Genomic DNA, 23,991 nt, shown 5'->3' with positions numbered 1-23,991 from the left:
AATAAATGGCTTCAAATTTATCTTAAGTTAATGTGTCTTGTCAGAGTTCCAAAAAGTCTAAAATACCCACCGTTCAAAAGACTTATTGGGAGAATGAAACCATTCGGTTACTACTTTTCGACAGGAATGGTATAGTGTTAACCCGCCTGGTGATGATGATGTATAGTCTGACACCATGGTTAGTCTGTTCGAGTCCCGCTGATGCAGAAATTTTCACTATCAGAATATTGTCCGGCAGACTAGGAGAGGTGGTGTTATACAATTCCTAATCACTAGATTGGGTGCCAAACGCCTGGATTCAGTTCCACACCTCTCTGCAGTGTTCATAGGGAATGAGGGCCTATGACGCTGTTGATGGCGATTCGTCCGCCGGACGGAGACCTTAAGCCTTGAGCAAATCTTTTGGTTCTATTCCACAAGAGTAGGCTATGTGCCGGCACCGTCTCCCTTCCTACTTTCATACACTGACGGAAAAAATATCCAAACACTATAAAATAAGAAATGCAGTATGCGGAAATTTTGGCAGTATATTTGTCGAGGCAATATATCTATAAGATTACAGGTTAATATCCGCGCGAGAAAGGCCATCACAAATGTGCCATGCTGGTCCATCAATAACCGATGTAATTGCCTGAATGTTGAATGCAGGCATGCGTACAGGTGCCGGATGTCAGCTTCTGGGATGGAGTTCCATGCCTGTTGCACTTGGTCGGTCAATACAGGGACGGTTAATGCTGGCTGTGGATGACGTTGGAGTTGCCCCAATGATGTCCCATACGTGCTCGATTGGGGACAGATCGGGGGATCGGGGACAGATCCGGGGATCGAGGAGGCCAAGGCAACATGTCTACACTCTGTAGAGCACGTTAGGTTATAACAGCTGAATGGGGGGCCTGCATCATCCTGTTGGAAAACACACCCGGGAATGCTGTTCATAAATGGCAGCAAAACAGGTCGAATCACATGTGCAGCCAGGGTGCGTGGAATAACCACAAGAGTCTTGCTGTCATAGGAAATTGCTCTCCAGACCAGAACTCCCAGTGTAGGTCCAGTGTGTCGACGCCGCCGACAGATGGAATGCAGGCGCTCACCTGGCCTCCTCCTAACCAACACACGGCCATCACTTGCACCAAGGCAGAACCGGATTTCATCGGTAACCACAACGGACATCCACTCCATCTTCCAATGAGCTCTCGCTTGACTCCACTGAAGTTGCAGATGGCGGTGGTTTGGGGTAAGTGGAATGCACGCCGCAGGGCGTCTGGCTCGGAGGTGTCTTTCAAGTAAACGATTTCGAACAGTTCGTTGCGGCACTGTGGTGCCAACTGCCGCTCGAATTGCTGCTGCAGACGTAGTCCGCCGCACCACAGCCATACGCCGAAAACGGCGGTCCTCCCTCTCAGTCGTGCCACGGGGACTTTCGGAGTCCGATCTTCTTGTGAGCGTACCTTCTCGTGACCACTGCTGCCAGCACGCATGCACAGTGGAGACATTCTTGCCAAGTCGTCCTGCAATAGCGCGGAAGGAAAATCCACCTTCACGTAGCCCTATTATACGGCCTCGTTCAACCGCAGTGAACTGTTGATACTGGGTTTTTCGTCATCATAAAGGCATTCTTGACCCACTCACAGTCACTACGTCCAATCTCACAGGTAACTTACGCTGTCCCACAGTACAGCCCGTATTTAGAGCAAACCTGATGTGCAACGTCATGGGGCCGCTATAGCGCGCGGGAAATTTGAATCAACGTCATCTTTCAGATGTATAAACACGCCTACCAACGTTCGTTAATCTAGCACAACCCCTTCTTGGTGCCTGGATAGTTTACGCCAGTGTATATCACGTCTCCTTTGATGATTTTGACGTCAGGAAGGACATCCGATCGTAAAACTCGCTGCAAAGATCTCACTTCATACTCGACCACGTAGAGAAACGGAACAAGGGTTGAACACACATAGGTATATTGTATTGATCTAAGTGTTAGGCCTATATATAGTCTTCGATAAAGTGGAAAACTTACAAGTTATGAGTAGCCACTGAAAAAGATTGGCTTCTTTCTTAACATGTTTACAAGACGATCCTGAGGAATGAAGTTATCTAACAGAGGGATTATTATTTAATGGGGATATCGTGCCGTATGTTCCATGCACTGTATTTATTATAGGAATTCAACTTCTGCTACGGAAGTTATGATATTGATTGATTCTGCGAACAGGACATAATACAATTACATGGCGCCTGTTCTGTGTTGTGAGCCAGTGTTGTGTTGAACAGATAGATTATTAATTTCCATTTCTTTCTCGTCATTATACTTTTTTTATGATTATTTAAGTAGTCTACTCTTATCCACAATTATTCTAATTTTTTGTGGTTGAATAATTGGAATTTTGCGTGTAATGCACAAATACATTTCTAAAAAATGAAACAAACTGGACTTTTTTTCCTATTTGTTTTACGCAGAACCGGCACAGACAGGTCTTGTCGCGACAATGGTATATGGCAGGGCTAGGAGTGCCAAGGATATGACCGTGGCCTTAATTAAGGTACAACCCTGGCATTTATTCGCCTAATGATAATATGACGTGTAGCTTCCGGATAGGCCTAGTGCAGGTTTTTCTGGAGGACGCTGATATGAGACCTGCGCACCTAGGTGTGTGGTGGTTAGGGTGATACTAATGAGGTAGTGAGAGGGTAAACCCTGTGCCGAAACAAATCGTAGTCCTTTCGAATAACACCAAGCGGTCTACTCTAGGCTTAACTTCACCATCCGACGGTCGAATTACCATCAACAGTGTTAATATAACCTCGCTCCATATGAACACTGGAGAAGTTTACAATCGAATAGAGGCTTTTGGCACGCGATCTTGTGATTAGAAATTGTATAACATCACCTCTGCCACCGTCCAGCTCCGTGGCTAAATGGTTAGCATGCTGGCGTTTGGCCCAGGGGGTCCCAGGTGCTATTCCCGACCGCGTCGGGGATTTTCATCTCCATTGGTTAATTCCGATGGCTCGGGAAGTGGGTGTGTGTGTGTGGCCTCCTCCATCACTAGAATTCATCGTAGCTAGGGTCCCATCCTCATAGACGCGCAGGTCGCCTACATGGGGGACCACGCCAACATTCTGATAGTGAATTTTGCCGGGCTGAGTGGCTCAGACGGTTGAGGCGCTGGCCTTCTGACCCCAACTTAGCATGTTCGATGCTGGTTCAGTCCGGTGGTATTTGAAGGTGCTCAAATACGTCAGCCTCGTGTCGGTAGATTTATTGGCACGTAAAAGAACTCCTTCGGGACTAAATTCCGGCACCTCGACGTCTCCGAAAACCATAAAATTAGTTAGTAGGATGTAAAGCCAATAACATTATTATTATTATTATTATTATTATTATTATTATTATTATTATTATTATTATTATAGAGGATTTTCCCACCAGCAGGACCCAAACCACTTAACCTCGGCGTCATACTATAGAGACTTGATGCCTTAACGATGATGGCCACCAGCGGATGCTTGTTAATATAGAAAACCACGAAAAACCATATTCAGTGCTGCCGATAGTAGGATTCGATCCCACCATCTTCCAACTGCAAGTAGGAGAGTTTTGGCGCGATCGAATAAGAAAAAAAATAGAATGTGAGTGCCTTCCTCTGTATTATTTTTTTGCTAGTGGCTTTGCGTCGCACCGACACAGATAGGTCTTATGGCGACGATGGGATAGGAAAGGTCTAGGAGTTGGAAGGAAGCGGCCGTGGCCTTAATTAAGGTACAGCCCCAGCATTTGCCTGGTATGAAAATGGAAAACCGCGGAAAACCATCTTTAGGGCTGGCAACAGTGGGATTCGAACCCACTACCTCCCGGATGCAAGCTCAGAGCCGCGCGCCCCTAACCCCATGGTCAACTCGCCCGGTTGGCCCTTTATAACGGCCATGACACCATATGGCTTCAGGGGCTCGTTGACTTTTTAAAGTCCTGTCTAAAGGCATTTGTATTTAATCTGCGTTTCAAGCGTTGAAATATTCGTCGCCATAAGACCTATCTGTGTCGGTGCGACGTAAAGCCCCTAGCAAAAAAAAAAAGCATTGAAATGAGATTACCATTCTTTGTATCTATATAGGGCAACGTTGCACTTCTTAAAATTAATGTCTAGCTTGTTATAAACTACAATATAATGCTTTTACACGTAAGATGTTATTTTGTGTTGGGTAATTCTGAAATGTTTCTTAAATCTGTGTGAGCAAGATGAATGAACCTGCCTCTATCACGATCTCTTACCAGTGCAACTTTATCCTCTTCTTTCACAACATTTGATAACGCTGATATCCGTGCTCAGCCCTGGCCTAAAATACAGTATTACATTCAATTTTTCAGAATCCCCAAAATAGGCAGTTTCTAAAGGGAGAGGCCAGTGACGACTGTCTTAAACTCTAATATGAAATAACAACAACTTAAGACGGCGATGAAATGAAATGTCGTATGGCTTTTAGTGCCGGGATATCCCAGGACGGGTTCGGCTCGCCAGGTGCAGGTCTTTCTATTTGACCCCCGTAGGCGACCTGCGCGTCGTGATGAGGATGAAATGATGGTAAAGACAACCCATACACCCAGCCCCCGTGCCATTGCAATCAACCAATTAAGGTTAAAATCCCCGACCCGGCCGGGAATCGAACCCGGGACCCTCTGAACCGAAGGCCAGAACGCTGACCGTTCAGCCAACGAGTCGGACAAGACGGCGATGAATCAAACTGTTGAATCATGAGTTAAACGGGCCGCCTCTTATATCATGCACCTGAACAGGCGAAAGCGTGGGCCTAAATCAATTTCGTTTGAATATTCAGGGAGGCTACTGACCCCCTTTCTTCCCAGGTCAATGCATACGTATAACAAAATAATACGTACTGCAACAAAACATCAGTTCTCAGAGACTAGGTCGAGGTTGAATATGAATACAAATAAATTATTATTATTATTATTATTATTATTATTATTATTATTATTATTATTATTATTCGTCATCATTCGATGGACTCTTACTGTAACCCTCTCTCCTCCACGCCACCTTAATTTGTGCTAATAGTATAACTGGTGCATATGGGCCTATATATCCTAATCTGTTTGCCGATTTTATATCTTGTCCTCCTCGTATCATCTGTACTCACTACACTTCTATCCTAAACGAACAAATCAAGCCTAAAGCGTCTAGAGATGTGTCCTAGTAATCTCCCTCTTCTTCTGATAAAATTTCTCCAAATCGTTTTTATCTCAGCAACTTGATTCCTTTATTCGTGCTTCGATTTACCCATCTCATCTTCAGAATTTAACAGCCAGAAAAAGAATTATGTTTGTAAATTATAAAAAAAAAAAGGTTCCATCTTGGTGGATATTCGGATGATCAAATAGTCTACAGTAGATACACTTGCTATTTTCTTAGTTTCCGCTCATTTTTTTTCTTTCTTTTGATTTTAGTTTCACTTAATTTAATTAAGTCAATGTAATTAACTACATAAATTTTACAGCATAAAAAGTGTATACAGTATGTAATTTTACATTTTGTGCTCTTTATATTTCTTTTCCTTTTACATTTTGACATTTATTATGTGATAAGGTTCTTCATATTAAAATAAATAAATAAATAAATAAATAAATAAATAAATAAATAAATAAATAAATAAATAAATAAATAAATAAATAAATAAATAAATAAATAAATAAATAACTCCGTTTTAGAAATAGTATGTTCATTTGCACCACCTTATTCTGCACCGTATCATCAGATCATGACGAGAAACGATAACAATGATTCATTTCTTCAATATTTTCTTAATCCAGCAAGTGGAGTCGGCGGAGAGGTGGGGGGGGGGGGGGGACGGGTGTTGCATGGATATCTAAGTGATACGACAAATTCAAAACACAGATGTTTCTTGTATTCTTTTGCAGAAGAACTTTAAGTGAGAGGAGAAGAAACGAAAAAATATCTGAAGTAGATGGTGAAGGGATAGTTCATATTAGAATAGCATCGAGTTGTTTCAAGCAATGCAGTGATGGAAACACAAGATAAACCTCACCCAGGACGATGATCAATTATAGAAAACTAGCAACCCACCATGGCTTCATATAGCAGTATTTTTGAATTTATATTCATAGACCTTGAAAAATTTCTTTGTGGTTGACATTAGTTGTTCTGCTAGATGGAGTCCGACGGTTTTCCAAGGCCCTACTGGCCACATGTCTGCCAGATCACTTCTTTCTACTCATGCAATAATAAAGTGATAATAATAATAAATTATTAATACATTATTAATAAATGAATTAATTATTTGTTAATAAATTACATTATTATTATTACTACTACTACTATTACTATTATTATTATTATTATTATTATTATTATTTTACGTTCCACTAACTACTTTTATGGTTTTCGGAGACGCCGAGATGCCGGAATGTTGTCCAGCAGGAGTTCTTTAAAGTGCCAGTAAATCTATCGACACGAGGCTTTAAGCACCTACAAATACCACCGAACTGAGCCAGGATTGAACCTGTCAAGTTGGGCTCAGAAGACTACTGCTCTACCGTCTGAGCTACTCAGCCTGGTGGTAAATAAACAATCTAGTGTGATAAGGATTTCGCGATGAATTTCAAAAATGTTTATTTTTTCACTGCAAACTTTAAAAACAATTGGTGAGGGCACTTTTACAGATTTTTTTTTTTAGACCTTGTTATGCTCAACAATTCTTCTACGCATACTTGGGGCCTATTGTTGACGATTTAGGCAGTGTTAGTCGTCTCGTCTTTGACTTCATTCAAATCATTGAAGTCGCAACTGCTCTATTCCGTTGTCCTTAAACTTGTCTTAATAAATGGTCTAAATAATGATTAAAACCGTATTTAAGTGTTTTCGGTGGTTCTCGAGACAAGCCTGCACAAACGCAGGCAGACATTTACCAGTATCGATGTTTTATAATATGAGGTTATAAGCTCCTGCCCAACGTGCTCGAAGAACTGGAACTTGCCACCACCCATGAGTTATCAGCGAGCCTTGGTGTTTCCCAAGCCGCAATGGCTACACATAGCCACCATATCGACGTACAAACGTGTTCTTTAACTGATGGCAGCTCAGGCCCAGCCACGAACTAATACCTCAAAACAACTTTTCAAAAGTACTTCAGGCCATGGGTCTCAAAATTATTGGATCCTGAGAGCCACATATAAAAGTTTACGTCTCAGTGGGGGCTGGGTCGAGAAATTTTATCATAAACAAAAGTCTGTAAAGAAATCAATGTATCATACAATGTTTCCAGGTGTACAATTGAAAACTTCAGTACACCTTAGAGAGATGTATCAAACTTGATTTTTAAATCCAGAGTTTTGTCAAAATGTGGATCTGTTGAATAAATAAAATATATTTCAATTATTGGTCACTCAAGTTACCTCTGTATTTTGATTTTGTGAACATCAACAAAAAGCATTACTGATATCTATAGGTAATCCCAGAAAGAGAAGAAAAAACTCCGTGCAAAGTATTTTATCTTGGAATAGTTTCCTTCTGGAAGATATATGCAAAACTAAACCAGGCTAACTTCTTTAAACTTGTCCTTTCTGGTGTTATCAGCTATAGGAGTTTAATGATATCCATTTGGAGTGCTGTTTCAATATCTTCAATTTCGTCAGGAAATTGGTTCTGGAAAATCTTGTTTATCTTAGAATATGAGTACCTGTCTGAGAACTGTTCTTTTTTTTCAGGTCACCTACCATTTTTCTTGCAAACAAGAATGGAAACTGTTGATCATGTACTCCCTTCAATGGCCGGCAACCGACAAGTGTGCGAAATATTCTTGTGAAATGTGTCGTACAAAAAGTATCAGTTTCTGTCTAAAACGTTTGACATGTGTATAAAGGTCAGAGATAGCATTTCCTTCCCTTAGAAGTTTCATTTTATTCAATTCATTCAAATGACGAGCAACAACAGCCAATAAAGGTAATTTTTGCAACCATTCCTTGTTAGACAGAAAGTCACAGGAATTGTTTTATCATTTGGAAGTACTTCATCCTCTACTCTCAAAAGAAGAAAGAACCACAGATCAGCCATCGAATCGCTGTGTGGTATGGGGGATCAGATAAAAGAGATTCTACCTCTCCAGAGAAAAGCTGCCGTTGTTTGAGTCTAAGAGACCTTATGAAATTTTACTACGGAAGTCACGGGATTCATCTCATAGAGCATGCCCACCGACTCCCTATAGTAGACTTCCCGATGGAGGATGTAGTGTACAGTAAAGGGATTGTTAACATCACTTGCATTATGCATTTAGTTTTCCAATGAAACTTGCATTTTTGCTACACGTATTTTCCACACCATATGTTTCACGACGTTTGAGCCAAGAATGAGTAAATTTATTCTCGTAACAGCTTTCTTGAGCACATTTCTTAAAACAGTTTTGTTGAAAATAAACCCTATGTTTTAATGTTTCGAATTTATTTCAAAACATAAGCTTATTTGTCCTTAAATTTGTAGAAGTTTGACAATGCTTTCGGAAATTAATTTAGACTAAAGGATGCGCTTGGTAGTACTTTTCACATATAAAGGTTTTTTTTCACTCCCGTGAAGATATACTCACCTGATGTTGTGCCACGAAAGCTAATCAGATCTACTATTGTCGCGGCCACCAAATTAGGCGGGTGAGGAAAACTGCGCTGTCGTCAGATATGGGAACGGCGAAGCGACAGATGGTCGAGAGTCGCTTACCTCCGAGCACAGATTGGCAACGCTGATCGTGCAGTGCTGTCATACTGAAGCCCATCCGCTCCAGGCCACCTTACCCAAGTCATTCCCTGTCATGCAGCTGTTGAGCTCACACCGTACGTTCAAAATAAAGGACGTAGAAAAACTCACGTCAGAAGCCATAGACCGTGTGACTACTGCAGACTGGGAAAAGTGCTTCAATCGCGCGGAAAATCTTAAAACAGACGATTGGGCTAAGGAAATGGTAAGGGACGAAAGAATGGAGCCATTCATCATCAGTGTAAAAGACGACTCGACAGATAGTGAGATGAATGATGACAGTGACTAAGAAATCTTAGACTGCCTTGAAGCTAGAAACCGATTCTTACTTCATTGTAAATTAATCTAAACCTATTCTTTAAAGTAGTTCCTTTTCTATATCACTCAGTAGCCTACAATATACAGTATTCAAATATTTAAAATTATATAATGTAATAAAACTGATACAGATTAATATGTAATCCGAAAGTAATTACGGCGTCCTGCAGCCTGTGCTGGTGCGCACGCCCCGAACTGCCTCAGCTAGCGACATTTACATGATCGCTTTCCCGGCCATTTTCCAGGAAAATTATAAGACTCACGGAAATATGTTTCAGATAAAAAATATAAGTCAGGCGATTTTTTACATTTTTCCCGCAGACAAAATTTCATTGGCTGAAGAAATTAAAACTTGACCGCTTACTGAAATGTTCAATACATGATCCTACGGATTTAAATTTACTCGTTCAAGATTTTATTTTTAATAATTATTGGAAAATAGTTATACTACTGAAATCAGCAGTCTTTTGTGAAGCTTGTAGTATAATTTGTTTCGAAACATTGTATGAAGTAACATCAGGAGCTTGAGAGAGAACAACTTGCTTCGCTCTCCGAAATGATGTGTTCGGTTAGACATTTCTTCGCCAGTTGCTACATATCCTTGGCAACAGTGTAATTTCTCTGACCCGCCTAATTTGGTGGCCGCGACAATAGTTAATCAGTAACTTGGAACACTCTAAAAACAACAAAATTTGAGCCGTAATCGGCGACATCTGTAGATTCGTCCATGGTTACTGAGGACCACAGAAATTTTGAAACTTGTTTTTTACAATTGGCTTTACGTCGCACCAACAGAGATATAGGTCTTACGGCGACGATGGGATAGGAAAGGGCGAAGAGTGGGAAGGAAGCGGGCATGGCCTTAATTAATGTACTTGCACAGCAGTTGCTTGGTGTGAAAATGGGAAACCACGGAAAAAATCTGCAGGGCTGCCGACAGTAGGGTTCGAACCCACTATATTCCGAATGCAAGCTCACAGCTACGTACTCCTAACAGAACGAGCAACCCACTCGGTTTTTGAAATTTTAACACCACATACATCGCTTTTTCTGTAAAGTGGGCAGAATTATTACAGTTCTCTACGTATTCACTGTGTTGGCTGATGGCTAATTGCTTTACACTGTTCGATTTTGTCGGCAAACAGTTCTTCAGCCGCAATTACAATAAACTTTTAATGTGGTCAGGGTCTGTAAATGCTTGCTTACTTTGACAATTTCTCTGGCGATTCGTAAACTTGTTCTCGTAACAGCTTAACTTTCGTGAAGATGTTTCTTAAAACGTTTTAATGTTTCGAATTTATGTTCACACATATTTGTTCTTAAATTTGTGGAAATTTTTACCGTGCTTTCGCAAACTCATGTAGAGTAAAGGATGCGCTTGGTAGTGGTGTTCAGCTCTGGTCGATTACAAGGAATCATGTAGTTGACGCCGAGTTCTATTGTGAGCAACTTTTTCCTGGGTTACGAAGCTTTTCAGTCGTCACTACTCGGCTTTAATCCATGCCAAAGACACTATTATAGACAATGCTCCAGTAGATCAAGCGCCACATTAACACAACCGAAAGTTCACGTATTAGAGCGAATAAAATAGCGTCGCTAATACAGCAGAGAGTACAATTGATTTGTCTCCTATCCATGGTCAGTTATTGTACAACTCTGTGTAGTGTCTTGTTTGTTTCCGAAGCGTTCAAGAACTACTACGGGACAAGTATTCTCACAACCTGGCGTGTCTTTGAATCTATAGCAGTTGTTAATTTTTTTACAATAAACATCATTTTTTATTATTATTATAAGAAACCAAACATTTTCTTAATAGTGGTTTAACACCTCTCTCATAAATAGGTTCTGGGATACGCAAGGTTGGAAAAGAGCTAGAACTGGAAAGTTGGCGGTCGTGACTTTAATTAAGCCTAGAATGAGGAAGGTTGCACTCTTCAGATATAGTTTTCTCACCACCTGCCTTGTGTGAAAATGGGAAATCACGTAAAACAATCTTCAGGGCTGCCGATGGTGGGGGTTCGAACCCACCATCTCCAGAATGTAATCTCACACAGCTACGTGACTCGGACTGCGCAGCCGATTCGGCAGACTTCTAGTCATCGGCCCCTTTATAATTTTTTTAAAGTTGTTTTACGTCGCACCGACACAGATAGGTCTTACGGCGACGATGGGACAGGAAAGGGCTAGGAGTGGGAAGGAAGCGGCCGTGGCCTTAATTAAGGTACAGCCCCAGCATTTGCCTGGTGTGAAAATGGGAAACCACGGAAAACCATTTTCAGGGCTGCCGACAGTGGGGTTCGAACCTACTATCTCCCGAATACTGGATACTGGCCGCACTTAAGCGACTGCAGCGTCGAGCTCGGTATTATTATTATTATTATTATTATTATTATTATTATTATTATTATTATTAAATTACGACATTTAATAATTAGCGTGGCATGATTAACGCAGTGACTAAGCCGCTGGTGTTCTACCCAGCCGACAGATATTTGAATCGCTGTAGATTCTAGGGTAGAATTATCACCTTAAAAATCACGTGGAGTCAAGAAGAGGATCCTGCTGTAAATCACCGACCAAAGACACAAAATATTCCATGGAGCTCCAGAGACCCCAGAAACAACTAGAAGAAACTGGAGAAAGTTGTCATCATTGTTTAAAATGAAATATGAACACTGTCTATGAAATTCCCACTTGAATTATTTCTTATGCCCTTTCTATTTTAATCCAATGTGTGTTTATATATTAATCCTTTGAAGTTATTTCTGGACTCATACAAGGACAACAAACTTCCTGGAACTGCTCACTGCACTAATAATGATTTCCATTAGGATGCCCTTTACATGTGTCATGCTGTTTGCTCGCTGCTATTCTCTCGCTATTCAATGCGCGACCTGTCGAGTGAACAAGAAAAGAACGTACTCAATATTCTGTGATCCCTACAGTAACATTTATTAACAAGTAAATAAGTCTGTCTGAAATAGACCACAAACACGTGTAGTTTGAGCTTAACGGGTAGGTTTTAGGTTTATTTCCAATGTTTAATAATGGAAGCTAGTTCGTAATTTTATGTGTCTGTTAAAACAGTGATCAGAGCTACAGAATTTCACATTTGATGTGGATTATGAACTACAAACACATGAATTTTCATCTCAAATAACCAACGTACATTGGCCGTGGTGAGAAATCATTTATAAAGTAACTCAGCTATCATGAAATAATAATAATAATAATAATAATAATAATAATAATAATAATAATAATAATAATAATAATAATAATAATAATAATAATAATAATAAGCTGAACTTTGAGCCAAACTTGTGAGAATTAAGTGCCACGAGGCGTGACAGAAATCTGACTATTATCCCAGGCGGTAACCAATCCACGGTTGTCAAGAACAGTATAACCAGACTGTCGGATTCTGGTGAGGCTGGCCAGAGGGAATCGGAGAACTCTGGCCAACTTCGCCGAAACAGAGAAACGTTTTTCGGAACACAACATAAATACTCTCCTAAGTTGTATGAACTAGAGCAAACCCTAAACGAATAAAAAATACTGATACTGGCACTCCAAGAAACAAGATTGACTAACGAAAACATAATAGATTTCTGGAACTACGGACTCTTCAAAAGTAAAACAGACGAATTCTCAAAAGTGCACCACTTTCAGGAGTCGCTTTTGCAGTCAGGAGAAACATACTCTACTCAATAACAAATGTGAATCCTACAAACGATAGACAATCACCGTAAATTGTTCAAATAAAACACACACTCACATACTAATGAATGCACACATGTCAACCATTGAGGATAATGAAGCAGACTGCAAAAAGGCAAGAAAAATTCTTGAGAGAAATAGAAGAAATGGTATCGAAAATTACTCAAAACCATGCCAAAATCCTACTACGGGACTTCAATGCACAACTACACAAAGATAGCACATAAAATCAATTGTTCAGCTCTTAAATGGACCAACCAAAAGAAAAATTCGAACTTTGCAGGATATTCAACTTAAAAATCATTTCAACACACTTCAAAAAAGAAATCATCAAAACAAATGACATTGAGATCGCTGAACACACTCATCGCCGAATTCCAGATTGACCCTTCAGGAATATCTTATCCAAACCACAGAGAAATTATGAATGTTCAAGTCAGAAGGGGTGCAAACAGACTCAGACACGAAACAAACTACAGATGGAACCTCGGAAATTTACAAAACACAACCCATCAATTCCGAAACTTGATACCACTAGAATCCCACAATCTCTCACGGGAGACTTAGAGAAAGAGGAGGCAAACAATTGGTAACATCGAGCCGTTAGGGACGCGCAACTGTAAGCTTGCACTCTGGAGATAGTGGGTTCGAGCCCTGAAGATGTTTTTCCGTGGTTTCTCATTTCTACACCAGACAAATGCCAAAGCTGTGCCTTAATTAAGGTACGCACGTATGTGCGCTAAAATGCAAGTGATAACATGAAAATCATAAAATCGTGGTGACAGACAACTGTTTCTTGGTTGATGTTCCTGATATTCTAGTACCAGGTTGGTCTTTGCAGCCACGAACTGAATAGTCTAGGACGAAATTCTCCGCCAGGGTAAGCCTGGAATATAAAAAACGACATAATGGACAATTTTATTTGTTTATTTTTCCAAAATGCTCCACATTCCTAAACAATTCAGAACTGATAATAATTGAACTGATAGCCGTTTGTGCACACAATGGAGTTAGACACTGGACACTGAATGTGACACCTGCATTGGATGTGGTGGGTGAGAAAGAGCTGCTAGAGAGCGATGCATAAGGATACCAGAGTTCGGTTTTTCTGAACGTTGTTGGGGTGTAATCGCTCGCGTTCGGATGTGGTCTTCGGTCGCTCGGCATCGCCCGGCCGATCGCTCCATGGTGTAAGGGAGCACTCGCTTTCAAACTGTAGGATAAGTGTAAGCTGTATACCTACCGCAAATACAGCATATTTTCAAATACTAATGTGACGTGTATCTACGTGCAGTGCAAGTTAACAGAAGCAGCTGAGCGTAAGATATATCAATTAATTAATTAATTTATTTATTTATTTATTTATTTATTTATTTATTTATTTATTTATTTATTTATTTATTTATTTATTTATTTATTTATTTATTTATTTATTTATTTATTTATTTATTTCAACCGACGCTATTATATGTAATAAGTTATAAATTAAGTATTGTTCGATGTTATTCTTTGTGAAGCGATACGTCGCTTTCCAGCTAATTAACCGCAGTTTTTTTATTCAGGCGCAAGCGCTTTCCTTGCATTTCATAAGTGCTACCTCATGGATACAGAATAAACTAGAATTCTATTAGAAAATTATTTATATAACGAACTGTTAGAGTCAAAAAAATGGTTTTATGATTATTTTATGCCCACAAATTAGTAGTAGCAGCTAGTTTAAGCATTAATAAAAGAAATTGCAGTGACTGCCTTGAAATATTCCATCCAAATCCCGAAGAACCATATCTCCCAAACTTTTTATACAAACAGTATGTCAGATGTGCTAACCAACTCACAATTACTTCTAATATTCATATTGTATTTCTGTATACTTTGTCCTCAGGGGCAATCTCTAGTTGGGGAAAAGTCGAAATATATATATTTGATATTTTATTTACGTCGCACCGACACAGATAAGTTTTATGGCAACGGTGGGATAGGGAAGGGCTAAGACTGGGAAGGACGCGGCCGTGGCCTTATTTAAGGTACAGCCCCAGCGTTTGCCTGGTGTAAAAATGGTAAACCACGGAAAACCATCTTCAGGGCTGCCGACAGTGGGATTCGAACCCACTATCTCCCGGATGCAAGCTCACAGCTGCGCGCCCGTAAAAGCACGGCCAACTCTTCCGGTGATAAATAAATAAATAAATAAATAAATAAATAAATAAATAAATAAATAAATAAATAAAAGGTCAACAACATTACTATATTTGGTCCTAAATCCATAGCTTTCTGAATTGGTTTTGTGAATTGTGGTCTATTGAAGATATTAAATGGGCCTATATACGCAGCATATACTTCAGCGCAAGCATCTCAAAAAACGTATTTCATCTCAGACGCTCAATGAACTTCATTCGTACTAAAACTCAATTGAGAACGCAAATGTCTAGCAACAACGGAGGGCCAAGTTGTCGTATTAAAAATGTTAAGTATTTTATATGAGAGTCACTGGACAAATCCGGTGAACTTTATATCATTATCCTTTACTTCACCGAATTTAGTACAAGCAGAGCTTGTGACTTTTTCCTACTTTCAATTCTCAAGATTTAATCTTATTTTCAACGCATAATTTTGATCTTGTCTCTTGCATTCTCTTACCACCAGCAGAAACAGTGTCCAAGCTTCTACTTGAGGTCGACAGTATTATACCATCATCAACATTCATCTTGAAGCTTCATTCGTGTAGGCATACTGGTTAGAGTTAGAGTTTATTTACTATACCAGAGGAGCACACAACCAACACCAATCTCTTTCTTATAACCCAAGCGCTCGTTACTTACGTTACTTTGTTATTCATCCGAAACATTCGGTAACTCGCGATAATCACGATTCGCCTTCTCCGAGTTACTACGATATGTTGCAGGTCACTGGTGGGCGAGTGTTCGAACAGCTTTTGTGGAAATTTCCAAATTTTACTTTGACTCCCCTATGGACTATCTCAATTTCTGCGCAATCGTTTCAATGGCCCGGTAGATAATCTCCCTACCCAAGGCAGATGATTTCCACACCATTCAAAGGACTACTTTCTATCGTTCTCTTAACGACAAGGTTTTCTATTAGTAACTAATATTACCGAAGCCTTCAAACTTGTCGTTATGTGGCGTTTTAGACGATATCAAAAGCAATCTGCTCCAAGATGGATGGTTTCCTCAGTGAAGTGTTTACGGTAGCAAGATTTTTCGGTGCTCTCTTCTTTCTCTTCCAGCTCTCTCACATATTATCTATTGTGGTAGCTGCAGGTTGGTAATATAGTGTGTTGTGTTGGCAGCAGGAGCCATCCCCGGAGCACCAGGGCTCTCGTTACGGCCGGCTGGGGAACTTCATGGTGAGCCACCTGGGAGGAGTTAACATCACTTCCTTGGGGAACTTCCTTCTGCGGCCAGGATCAGATACTTCCCTGCCGCCAATATCCAGGGTGAGTAGCGATTTACAAAACTTTACTATGAATCACACTTTCCATTCAAAACTTCATCTCTCTCCCTATATATATACTAGCATATGTACCCGTGCTTCGCTACGGTATTCCACATTGTATACGGATATCGAAGTAAATTAATGTACATGCAGTGAATAAGATTTCTTAAATTGCTTGTCTCTTAGCGTTATCCAGAAACAGCAGGGGGGGAGGTTCCCATACGTTGTTTACAATGTAAAGTGCGAGCTGCGGAGTTGTGATGATAACGGCAGGTTCACTTGCCTACTACCATCACAATCGAATAGGTAAATTTTCATTATAATGGGCGGCCCCTTTACCCACCGCGCGGTCACAATCGATTTGGGGAGTTTTCGTTTCAATGGAAGGCGCCCTTTCCTACTTCGAGACAGATTACAGTTGAGGAGATTTCATTATAATAGCAGGCACCTTCCCTACAGCCAATCAAATTTGAGTTGTGCTGTTATCATTATAATGACATGCCCCTTTTCTCAATGATAGTCATACCGTATTGGCGAGTTTCCATTATAATAGCAAGGCAACTATGCCTAATGCCAGTCACATTTTAGATGGGTAAATTTGTTTATAATGGCGGTCACACTTGCCTACTCCCAAACACAATTGGTTAGGGGAGTTTTGAACAAAATTGCATGTTCCCTTGACTTCTGCCAGTCAAATCGATAAGGGAATTATTAATTACAATGGCAGTCCCTCCTTACTAATGCTAGTTACAAAGGAGTTGGAGAAGAATCTCATTCCTACTGCCAGTCGAAGTCGATGTGGAGAGTACTGATTACAATAGCAGACGCCCTCCTGCTGAGAGTCACTATCGATGTAAAATATTAATTATAATGGCAAACACACCCTTTCTACATCGCTACAAATCGACTTCAGTGCATATATATAGATCGACATACGAAGTATATGCATGTTTAAATATTGCAAACCTTCATTTACAGATTAACTGCTGCTAAACGATACATCATATCGACAAACTGATTGTACCATAAGACGCCTCATTTAGCAGTCTTAAGATATTTTCTACTGTCTCAATTTGTGGCTACAATTGTGTTAGAAATGTCAAATAGGTTGAAATTTGGGTAAGGTTTCTCACAGGGCATTACTTTTGGGTACTAACATGACAGCTACAAACATAAAATTTGGCTCACGTATGGATATTGGGTGGGCCAATGTTCGTGTAGATTTATATGCTTCTACCTTTCGTATAAGTGATTCGAACTACGAATTAAACGTGTACAAAGAGCAAAATGTAGGTATTATTGAGAAATGGGGACAAATCTAACGTATAAGTAATACAAATACGATGAAACGTCATAGGACCAAAGTTGCAGATCACTCCAAATTGAACTGAGATTATGCCATCCGTTTTGTGATACGACTTACCGTTTAGCCACGAAATACCTCGAAACGAAGATCTGCACCGACATTAAAATCGCCTCAATATTCCGACATATTTCGGGGGTAAAAAACGAAATATTTAATGATCATGGAATCTTTCCGTCGATTACAGGATAAGACATATAATTTTGCTAAATTTCCAATGTTCTAACACGTCCGGCAGATTGTGCCTCAATCTTGCTTTGGTGGAGGGGGAGGGTAAAGATGAGGACTTTCAGGAAACTAAAGTTAACAAATATGCATATGGTCATTATTACACTTGAAACGGATAACTGTACGGAAATTTCCACAGAATAGTCAATGTACAGGTACACGGTCGTTACGATTATATATATATATATATAATTTTTATGAATAAAACAGCGTCTGTTTTATTACACTATTGTATTTCAGTTTATTTCAGTATGACCAAATAAATGTTCACACACACACATATATACACACACAATTCTAATTATCCATGAATGGCCACGCTTACTAATTACTGCCTATTTTACAAGTCTTTCTTCCTAGTGACACAGCGGGCGGTCCGCCCCGTTGCTATTACCTCGGAACGGCTAATCCTGACTTTCACTTCTCCTAGTCCAGTCACCTGATACAGCATCTGGATCTGAACACAGTGCTACTGGCTACACAACACACGATTACTATTCCTTGGTTCGACTCCAGAGGCAATCCAGTAATTCACACAGTCACATGCAGTGAACAACTAAACAGCAACTAAACAGCAACAGCTGAACATTATTCCAAGAGCAGGACGATACAACAGCGAATATTGACACAGGTAAGCCAGCTGACGCGAATAATACACGGAAATGCCAGCCATGCCCTCCAGGCCGGCTGGGAGCTCCCCTGTCGCCTGATTCACTAGTTCCTTCCAACAGTACCGAAAGGGGCTACGATAGTGCTGGCAAGTAACAACATATATTGTATAAAACAGAACGTCTTTAGGTTTATATGTATAGCGTGTACATACGGTTATAAATCGAGGACAACTAGGCAGACTTGTATGCTCTTTTAGCTGGTGCGTAGAGGATCTCCCGAGGAAGGCTTCCGTGTTTTAAATATTGAATCGTGGTGAAAGGAAGCCGAGCAGTAACACTCAAGGGAAAAAGACGTTTCGCGAACATTTTTTTCATCTTACGCTGCCTAAACCGTTAACAATATGTACTAACAACATGCGTAAGAACCGTAGAACATAAGGAGTCTTACAAAAAATCCACGGTGCCATTTATCTATGTTTGAAAGGTCGCACACAATAACAGTTTTTATATTATTTGTAAAAACCCTACAGTAGGTACAGGAAGTGCATTCCTGAGGTTCAGCTTAACGTTGCCTAAACGTTCAAGATATCTTCAAGCTATGTGTGTAAGATTTACCGAGTACTGTATAAATTGTTCTATAAAATATTCCGCGAGACCAACTACTTATCTTTGAAAGGTAGCTAACAACGTTTCACTTACTTGTTGCCAGTAAAAAATAAGATGATGATTTGTGTATTGTCCATTGCACTTGTGGTGTTGGATATCTCCTACACATCAACAAATGACGATGAGATTCTTGTACCTATATTTCGTTGACTTCTTTTAATGTTCATTAACTGACAGTCGTATAAAATTAAATGAACAATTTTAACAGAGGGAATGCGTTTTATTTAATTTTTTGCAATCCGCTTCACGTCGCAGCGACATAGAAAGGTCTTATGGCGATGATGGGATATGAAAATTCTAGAAATGGGAAGGAAGTGGCCGTGGATTTTGCATGGTGTTAAAATGGGGACGCACGGAAGAACATCTTCAGGGCTGCCGACAGTGGGGTTCGAACCCATCTAGAACGCGCTGCCACTTGCTCGGTGTATTTTGTTTGAAAGGAAAACAGGAAAATGCATATTTATAAAATATTAGCTGTAACTCGAAAGGACTCTTCTTTTTAGGTGAGTACTTCTCTAAATACGGTCTAGTACTATGATGTCATAGGGGCTGCCTGGCCGAGGCGGTAAAGGCGTGCTCGGTTCGCCCGGAAGGACGTGGGTTCGAATCCCCGTCAGGAAGCCGTAAATTCAAGAAACGAGATTTCCACTTCCGGAGGTGCACATGGACCTGATGTTCACTCAGCCTACACCATAAATGAGTACCAAGTTAATTCCTGGGGGCAAAGGCGGCCGGGCGCAGAGCTAACCACTCCCTACCCCATCAAGTGCCGAGGTTACGAATAGTGGAAGCCTTTACCTTCCACTCCTCCGAGGGTCTTCATGACCTGTACGGAGATGACTGACTATGATGTCAACCCAGAAATGGACGGAGTTCTGTCATGCCTATAATTTATAAACTACACGACATATTCCAATTATATAAATAACGATCGAGAGAAGAACGATCATTGTATCCAATTTGACCTTGTGTTGGGGCGCGTAACGCCTCCTAGCAATAGCTGGGAGGAGGAAATATGAGCCAGGAATTGGCGGGTCGTGTGGCAGCCGAGGCAGTTTAACTCGAGACTGAGGAACGACAGAACGTTCGTCGCGGCTGTGATCTTGCATCCGGGAAATAGTGGGTTCGAATCCCACTGTCGGCAGCCCTGAAGATGATTTTCCATGGTTTCACATTTTCACACCAGTGAAATGCTGGGGCTGTACCTTAATTAAGTCCACGGACGCTTTCTTCCAACTCCTAGGCCTTTCCTATCCCATCGTCGCCATATGACCTATCTGTGTCGATGCGACGTAAAGCCATTAGCAAAAAAAAAAAAAAGATCGTCAAATCATTCGGCACAAACGAGGCTACAGCCTCAACTGAGTAATAATAATCAACTGTCGAAAAGTTAAGTGAGAAAAAGTCGCTATTTGAACTGACACCAGATACATTCACAATATCCAGGCATATGCATCGGAAACGGAATGGTCGTGGTGGGGATATACAGTAGGTGACGGAGAGCAAACGCTATAGAGCGTTAGGCCCAAGAGAAGAAGCTGAGAGATGCAGAAGTTACAGAGAGTGAAAGAAACTCGAGGTGGTCTCTATGAACATTACCAGAGTAATATTGTATTGTTAGAGAGACAGAATTCTGGTCTGCATTTATAATCTTTTCTTGATGTTTATTAAAAAAATGAAATACGGTGTACCAAAAATATATTTTTCACATTTAACTTCGTGTAATTCAACTTGTAATTAGAGGAAAAGTCTTGATTTATATCAATCACCAACTCAAAGGGTTTTGTTTAGTCAACATTTTCACATATAATTGATTTTCTATTGTATGTGATTTGAACAAAATGCCATATTTACAGGAAAAGGTTCTGTGTATAGTATGGTCCACTGAAACCAAATCGGATTCTCAGAAAGCAAAGAAACTTCAGGAAGCTTTACAGGAAGCCACCGATACCCTCTCGGCCATCCATACACCACAGGTTTCTATACTTTCTGACTTTGATATAACCCCATAAAAATAAGCCAAGAAGTGCAACTTCAAGAAATTTATGAGCCAGGGAAACGTGCTCGAGATGGCATATTGATGGTCAATTAGGTCGTGGCTTTCCCGTAACACGTTCTGAAGTTTCTCTGCACCTGCGTGACTGATTTGCTTTCAGTGAACTATGTCCCACGCTGAGCCATTTCCATTGTAGATGCCATTTTATTCAAATTATGCTCCTTTAACCTGGAATAAATAAATCAATTATTAAATATATCAATAAAATAAGCGAACTCAAGAAAACCGTTTGAGTTGGAAATTCAATTAAATGATATTTACTCCTTTAGGTCAATTGCGAGTCGAGTTACATCATGTTGAAGTTGTAAAGCACATTGTTTGGATAAGCTAAACATTAAGTAGGACTGGTTGGTTTTACATAAGAATAAGAATCATATACACTTTGTCAGTAAGTACCACTTTACTGTAAACTAAAGCTTGTGGTCGTAAAGAAAGAGAAGTGTGTAAGTAATGCTAAGCTCATGTCGGCAGGATGGTGACAACAAGTACCTGAACGTTGCGAGCAGCCCGGTGTCCACGCCTGAGTCAGGGTTCCGTTCCGCCCTGAGTGTGGAGAACCTGACCGGGTCGGGGTCTGGCTCGGAGACCGAGGACGTACGCCCTGCCCCACAGTATCCTATCAGGAACAAGACTCGAGAAGACTTCCTGTAAGTACTTCACATAAGCTTCTCAAAGTGCTCGAGATTATTAATTTGTGTGATAGATTACTTAGGCAGCGTATTCCTTCCACAACCGTCGGTGGCTGGTAAGCTTTTGCCGGCAAAATCAGCCCTACAGTAGTAGTTCTCAAACAGTGGTACGCGTACCCCTAGGGGTACGTCTGAGACTCTAAGTGGGGTACAAGAGCAGCCTTCAGGGGGAAAAAATGAAGACAAATTGAAATATGGAAATAAATAAGAAGAAAGTTAAATATGTATATACTGAGCCACACTTCACTTGGAAGTTTCATCTGGACTACGACACATCAGAGAACTCTGCCACACCATGCAGGCACACCGATCCCATTGGAATTTCGATGGTTCACAATGTCTGAACTCCAAAATTAAGATCACGAGTTGGAGTATTCAAAGCTTTGTTCCCGCTGAGTTCCTCGACACCTAACGGAAGACCATAAAGAGCAAAAGAGAAACATCTGTGCGGAATTGCTTGCTCGTCATGAGGTTGAACGTGACAATTTCTGGTCAAACATCGCCACAGGCGATGCAACATGGATTCAACACTTCGAGCCGGAAACAAAACGGCAATCCATGGAATGGCGCCACACCAACTCTCCCGCGAAGAGAAAGTTCAAAACCCTACCCTCAGCTGGTAAACTCATGGCTACGGTCTTCTGGGAAGACGACGTAGGGCTAGCAGGCAAGTGCAATTTTTGGAGTGAAAGAATAGTCCTATGGAATTTCCCGTGGTTGTTCCAGCGGTCATTGTCTCAGGCGAGGGATGCTGACAGTCACGCGCAGGTTTGGACTGGGAGCGATTGTCGCACACCTTAAGCTAGGAGCGATTGCCACTACCCTCATGGCTTCCTGGCAATAACACTTATGGAACGAAGCAGGTAAGCTAGAGAATTTCAGAAATAAGAGCCAAAATCAGTTTCCTATCGTTGCACTAAGGAAAGAATTACCACCGGGACATAATTTTGCCTTTCGCCGTATGGAAGACTGAATTGGACCTTTTCCGCACAGGGCACACAACGAAGCAACGTTACGGATGGACATCGTCTACTAGAAATCAGCAATACATCAGTCTAAAGATCTGGAGGTTTTGAATTCGAGCGCCACTCATGCATGCTTTTTCAGTTTAGACTACATTATATAGCAGGTCAATTACCCGAACGGCTCGTCCAACTGGCTGATGAATATTTCGTGAAGACAAGAATGTAGTAGACCTGTAGTGGGAACAAGTGAGAGTTATGCTTTGTTAAAGCATCTGCCTCCCGGTTTAGACTTTTAAAATGTACAAAAGTATTCAATAGGCAGCAATTTGTTTCCGGTACATGGCACGCTATTCCCATTGATCCATACTCTTGCATCGTATCAGCTGCACGACCTCCTACTTACGTACAAAATTCAGAAGTCCCTCCTCACTCTCTTCGATTATTATTATTAATAATAATAATAATAATAATAATAATAATAATAATAATAATAATAATAATAATAATAAATTTCAGAGATATATACACTAGAAAATCCATAGCAATTAACTAAGCCTCTGAATGAACTGGAACTGTGCGCCTTGCCTTCCAATGTGGCCAACTGTTCCACACTCTGATATATTGAAATTATTCATCCAAAGTACTTCTCGCAAAAAGATTTTTCATAGTAATTAAATGTATTCGGCTACAGGGTAGAGGTAATTTTCATGAAGTGTGTCAGGCTTTCGCAATAATCATGCGAACATTTCACCTCTTTTAAACAGTAAATTCGGAAACCATATAAATGCTTATTGTGAGCTGTCTATTTGATATATGAGTATATATGTTTCAGTTTAAGTGTGTGTTTTTTTTTTTGGTAGATTTTCATTTACAATCGTTTGCGAATTTCATAACTTTTAAGGTCAAGTAGAGTCTTTTGCCTTCTTGTCCGTCACTCTCTTTTCTTGTATTCACCTCATATACTTTATCCTTATAGTATACAGACTACTATCTAACATATTTCACCTAAACGTACACCAAATTACAGTACATTAAAATAGGCCTACCTCCATACGTTTCCGAGTTACGATGAAACAGACACACAACCAAACTTTGCTCCGTACAGATCCATTAAAAATATATTATTATTATTATTATTATTATTA

The 23,991-nt window shown here is 40.3% G+C and overlaps 2 protein-coding genes across 2 annotated transcripts in view; one reads left to right on the top strand and one right to left on the bottom strand.

Moving 5' to 3' along the window:
• The window catches only part of LOC136857112 (probable E3 ubiquitin-protein ligase HECTD2), a 236,724-nt gene that overhangs the window by 55,884 nt on the left and 156,849 nt on the right, over nucleotides 1–23,991 (top strand). The window contains exons 5-6 of the mRNA XM_068225060.1: nucleotides 16,123–16,269; nucleotides 21,664–21,839. Coding sequence (XP_068081161.1) covers nucleotides 16,123–16,269; nucleotides 21,664–21,839 — 323 coding nt within the window. The remainder of the gene's footprint in view (nucleotides 1–16,122; nucleotides 16,270–21,663; nucleotides 21,840–23,991) is intronic.
• Nucleotides 1–23,991, bottom strand: part of LOC136857113 (heat shock 70 kDa protein 12A) — a 560,524-nt gene that overhangs the window by 409,977 nt on the left and 126,556 nt on the right. The gene's annotated exons all lie outside the window — the stretch shown is intronic.

Source organism: Anabrus simplex, chromosome 1 (assembly GCF_040414725.1).
Source record: "Anabrus simplex isolate iqAnaSimp1 chromosome 1, ASM4041472v1, whole genome shotgun sequence".
Classification (NCBI taxonomy): Eukaryota; Metazoa; Arthropoda; class Insecta; order Orthoptera; family Tettigoniidae; genus Anabrus; species Anabrus simplex.
Note: the sequence above shows the minus strand (reverse complement) of the source record. Positions and strands in the feature narration are given on the sequence as shown.